At 35.7% G+C, this 6,000-nt stretch overlaps 1 protein-coding gene across 1 annotated transcript in view; it reads left to right on the top strand.

The window, feature by feature from the left end:
- Positions 1–6,000, top strand: part of LOC128247132 (uncharacterized) — a 117,383-nt gene that overhangs the window by 73,266 nt on the left and 38,117 nt on the right. The window contains exons 26-28 of the mRNA XM_089348302.1: positions 2,260–2,516; positions 2,748–2,874; positions 3,623–3,691. Of these exons, the coding sequence (XP_089204428.1) occupies positions 2,260–2,516; positions 2,748–2,874; positions 3,623–3,691 (453 nt within the window). The remainder of the gene's footprint in view (positions 1–2,259; positions 2,517–2,747; positions 2,875–3,622; positions 3,692–6,000) is intronic.

Genomic DNA, 6,000 nt, shown 5'->3' with positions numbered 1-6,000 from the left:
AAATAGTACTCCAATACCAGAGGTAGAGTAATATGCTTTATTTAAAAGCAGCAGAAATATAACAAAAGACTGTTACTCGGAGTTTCACGTTCCCGTTCATCGGACAGTTTTCTTTCCCATTTCTAACAAAACTGTCCGATGAACGGGAACGTGAAACTCCGAGTAACAGATTTTTGTTATATTTCTGCTGCTTTTAAATAAAGTATATGTATGTATATTTATATGTGTGTGTATATAAACATATATATATATATATATATACATATATATGTGTATATAAATATATATGTATACACATATATATGTGTGTGTACATATAAATATATGTTTATACATATATGTATGTGTGTGTATATATATATATATATATATATATATATATATATATATATATATATATATATATATATATATTACTTGTTTTAGCCATGCAGCTGCGGTCATGCTGGAGCACTACCGTGGTCTTTCTGATTCCCTCAGTCTGGGGTTGTTTGACATCACCACTCCTGTATGGGATCTAGTCTTTTCCATTCATAAAATGAACCCACTTAATTTTGCTCTGAATTCTGATTACGATCAACCAGTTACTTTATCTCATAAATTAAAGAATCTGATGTTATTTGGAATTAAAGTAGGGAAATTTAGGTAATTTTAGCCAATCAACAAGCAGCGTGGTTTTAGAAGCTTGTTACCACCACAGCCGTATGCTATGTTGTGTTTCACTGTTGTCTGTACCGCTGTTGTCTATGTTGATTTTTCACACTTGTTTCGTCACACCACGAGATTCTTTTCCCCCGCTTGTTTTGTTTTAATTTTTCTGTGTGTTAGTACATTACATATTCTCCTGTGCGTTAGTATTGTTACATAGTTTTCATTTCATATATTTTTAGGACTCATTGACTCAGCTGGATTTATGATTTCACTAGGTTAATTCTATTCATAAAAATTTCTTAAACCATTAGCTTCACATTTCAATAGCTTAACTGAAATTTAGCCCACGTAACGGGAACTGAGAGGGATATCGTGGAACGTGTTACAGATAATTTGACATTATGTTTGAATTCTTAATTCTTTATTGCCCACAAGGGGCTAAACATAGAGGGGACAAACAAGGATAGACAAACGGATTAAGTCGATTACATCGACTCCAGTGCGTAACTGGTACTTAATTTATCGACCCCGAAAGGATGAAAGGCAAAGTCGACCTCGGCGGAATTTGGAATCAGAACGTAATGGCAGACGAAATATCGCTAAGCATTTCGCCCGGCGTGCTGACGTTTCTGCCAGCTCACCGCTTTATTTTTGAATTCTGCATACAAAAACATAAGATACAGGTATTCTTCTTCTTGGGACAAATTCTTTGTTGACCAGTGTTATTCTTATCGTAGTTTACAAATCCAAGCATGAAAACGTTACTCAACTTTGGAGTTTTGGAGACAGACACCCCCTTTTCACACACACAAACACATACTCTCTCACACACACGCGCGCACTTACATATTAATGATGTACACAAATATACGACAGGTATACATAATACTGAAATACGCATAAAGCAAACACATGCAGACACATATTAATATAACAAATTTTCAAAAATAATTAAAGAATACAATCATTGAAGAGAAGAGAAACAGTAAAATGACACGTTGATTTTATTAGGTATTCCTGTTTAATTAGAAACCTTCAATGAACAGGTCAGACACTAAACTATAAATTTCACAGGGTACAACTATAATGTTCACACCGCTCCGCTAAACGCAGAAAATTTGTCTCGCTATTAGCTAAAAATATACAGTTTTTTTTTTTCGATTTTTAAACCTCTGTAACTTTCTTCTTCAATTTTTTTCTCCACTTTATCATGCCTTCAAAACAATGAGACTGGAAGGCTACATTAGTATAGCCGATTTTCAGATTTTTCACTTCCTTTTAAAAAAAATGCATATTTTGCGAATGAAAAATACTAGATCCCTTGTATGTGCCTTTGTCTCAGCTGCTGGCCCATTTGGTGTATAAGGGAGTTTGATTCCGCTGCCCCTCATGTCGGGCTGTTGGTTCATGATGCAGGTAGTTTATCCCATCCCTCTCCGACTTTTAGTTCATGCAATTGAAAAACCGCGTTCTTTATGTTATGACCCAGTATAAAGTCTCCATTCAACACATCGAAAAGGTGAGTATGAAGTTTTTTTGTTATTAACTGAACAAATAACCAGTCAATTTCATACTTTATAATAAATATGAAACTGTTTTATTTGACAGCGTTTTGTGTGCTATCAGAGGCGATGGATGATGAATCTTTCATCCCAGATACAGCCATCTATCTCAATCCGTCAGTTGGCAATCCTGGTGACATCAGACCAAATGTTGGATGGATAACTAATTCAGATACAAGAAGGACTATCACATTAAATATTGGCCCCAACCTTGATGCTGGCGCTACAATTCGCCTTGTTCAACACGACAATGTGGAATCCTATATCGTTTACATATCGTTTCCTTCTGTACAATATATCAAGGTAGTTGATTTTTCTTTCACTAATTCTCTTAATAATTGTAAATTTTTTCAACTCAGTTGTGATGTCCATGCAAATAAACATAATTGACTTAGTGTCTTCACATTTTCATTTTAATCCCGGCATTTTGATGATTCTAACATTTCATTTTAATTTAATGATTTAAATATTGTTGAAGAACAGTGTATACATCAAGAATCTGCTTTTCAATATAATTTTCATTTCGTCCACTAGACTTCCAAACCCAATAAATCAGTCAACATTCCACAAGGTAATGGTCATTCAGTGGTGACAATTACACTTCTGCCCACTAATCGAACACAAGACATGTTGGTATCCATATCGGCAAAACTTTGTAAACGTAAGTAGTTTAAACGAGCACCTCGTTGAAATTAGTAGAATTGTGTTTATACAGTAATCCCTTGCCATATCGTGTTTCACCAATCGCTGCTTATTATTTAAGCTTACGTCGATTCCTCCGTGGTATTGTTTTGCATTTATAATAAAATGAGTGGAGGTGCAATGGCGGTCATAGGATCGCGGTTTCGATTCCCAGACTAGGCGTTGTGAGTGTTTATTGAGCGAAAACACCGAAAGCTCCACGAGGCTCCGGCAGAGGATGGTGGCGAACCCTGCTGTACTCTTCCACCACAACTTTCTCTCACTCTTACTTCCTGTTTCTGTTGTGCCTGTAATTCAAAGGGTCAGCCTTGTCACACTCTATCACGGTGAATATTCCCGAGAACCACGTTAAGGGTGCACATGTCTGTGGAGTGCTCAACTACTTGCACGTTAATTTCACGAGCAGGCTGTTCCGTTGATCGGATCAACTGGAACCCTCGACGTCGTAAGCGACGGAGTACCAACAGCAACAATAAGCAAATAAATATATACAAATTATAAAAATAATTTTTTTAAATAAACAATACAGTACTGTTTCTACTTCGCGGATTTTCACCTATCGCGGGGGTGGGTGTGAAACGTAACACCCGCGATAGTCGAGGGATTGCTGTATAAATAAAATATGCTGCTTTCTAGATTTTACAGCAAAAACAACTCTATGGGCCTGTTATTGTCTTCGGTGAATGCTTATGCTTTCTAAATTTCAGAGCCTATCTCAAGACCAATGACACCAAGCACTCTAGGACGCGGACCAACTACACCAAAAACCAGCCCAAGTGAGTGATGCATTTATCGTATGGTTGATAAGTAAAATAACTACTTTTTATACATTATTTACATTTGACGGATATTTTTGTCCTCATCTTGTTTGTTTTTAGCACAACGTTTCGGCTGATATACCCTCCAGCCTTCATCAGGTGTCCTGGGGAAATTTCGAACCTGGGTCTCATTCCTAAGGTATTTTTCGATGTTATTATTATTATTATTATTTAGGCCAGTGCCTGGAATCGAACTCGGAATCTTGCGGTTAGTAGCCTGCGCTCTTAACCCTTACGCCATATGCCCATAATAACAATAACAACATCGAAAAATATCTTAGGAATGAGAAGCCAGGTTCGAAATTTCCCCAGGACACCTGAAAAAGGCTGGAGAGTATATCAGCCGAAAGTTTGTGTTAACAACGAACAAGATGCGGACAAATATTCGTCAAATGTAAATAATTCCTCCTCTCTCAAATACAGAACTGTATTAAGTATTTCTTATGTTTTCAACTTTTCCTGACTTCGTTAAAAGATTATAATCACATGCTTAGTCATCTATGTGATGCTTTTAATCTATTACAGGGATGGGGAACCTGCGGCCTTATGGCCGCATGCGACCTTCTGGGTCAACAATTGCAGGCTATTAACTCCAAGATTCTGAGTTCGATTCCAGGCACTGGCCTAGATAATAATGATAATAATAATAATAACAACAACAACATCGAAAAATACCTTAGGAATGAGAACCCAGGTTCGAAATTCACTGAGAAAACAGTTGACAGATGTGCATTTAGAGGACCAATTGATACTAAGAACCACTGTGTTAGAACCTGATATCAAAATGCTTTCTCAAAAAAGCAAACTCAAAGAAGTCATTAATTTGAATAAAGAGTAAATACAAGCCTAAAGGAAATATTTCAAAATTTCATATTCTTGGTGTTTATAAGGTTGACTTTTTTTAAAAAAAAAGATTATTATTCATTTACTTATTAAAAAAAAGTTCCTACTTAAGTAAAATATTTGAAAATGTCATATTTCTAATTTTTATTCACCTGTCTTTTTTTATGAGATTACTATTAATTTACTTAACAGCCTAAGCCTAGGGATAAAATGACAAAAGAATATTTGTTCTATGAGGTGCGATGAATTGTAAGGTGGCCTCCATGAACAAAAAGGTTCCCCACCTCTCATCTATTATTTTAACTTACTTCACAATAGAATGAATAGAGAGATAGACGAATGTTAACGTGTTTATTGTTAAATAAATATAGAATCAGAGACGATGTTTCAATAGAGAACTACAGGTAGTTGTGAGCTTTTGTGGTGGACGCATTCCGTAGTTATGAGAATGTTGGAGAGAGAGAGAGAGAGAGAAATACGAGCTGATCGTGTTGCAGGTCTTCGTATTTTACAAGTCAGTCAAAACAAACAGTTGATGGCCGAATAGCGACTGGCATAAAACACCAAGCGGCATTTTAATCTCTTCTCTGCTCTACTTGACGCTGTTGCTTTGCTGAGTGGGTTTATATTTAACTCGACTGATACACAATCAACACTGCTAAGTGTTTCGTTGGTTCTTTTACATTTGGCTGCCAATTTCAATTTCCGTTTGAATTGATTTCATATTAAGTATAATTATACACTTTTTTAGGCTAACCAATACTATGAAAATCATTTTCGTTATAAATCAATAAATAAAGAGTTATTAGCTATTAAAGTTTGAAAATTTGGAGTAACGTTAGTCGATCGTAATCCACAGACACATTGATAGCCAAACATGAGAACTCTTTTGTCTACGAGAAAGCACGTGTTAATAAATATATTGAAATCACTTGTTGACGCTGTGTTCTACTGTTTTACCCTACCGAATGCTGAAATGTTTGTTTGTTTTTTAATATTTAATTTGTAATGTGTTGTTTATCGCATTAAATAAATATTGAATGTTTAAAACTACAGACGTCATCATTTGAGTTTGAGAAACAAATAATAGTCATCCCCCACCTTATGTCAATGAATTTAACAGGTATTTGTTGAATGCCATCAATTACGTTTTTGTTTCATTTTAAGGGGAGAAGGTGCCATCAATTTGATGCACTCAGATTGTTTATCACAAATCTTATCAATTGGAAATAGCAAGATCGAGACTTGTCCCATTACATCCACTGCACAAAGCTGGTTACATTACAACGAAGACAACCAAGCTATGAGTGTACCATGCTGTGCAACGGATGCTAACAGATTCTGCAGAGAAATGGTGTCTACATAATTAATGATAACACTAACGTTGTGTTTGATATGCTTTGGTCAGCCTGAGGCTGTAGTAG

This window comes from Octopus bimaculoides, chromosome 2 (genome assembly GCF_046866305.1).
Source record: "Octopus bimaculoides isolate indiv1 chromosome 2, ASM4686630v1, whole genome shotgun sequence".
Lineage (NCBI taxonomy): Eukaryota > Metazoa > Mollusca > Cephalopoda > Octopoda > Octopodidae > Octopus > Octopus bimaculoides.
This window is presented reverse-complemented; position numbering and strand designations above follow the sequence as displayed.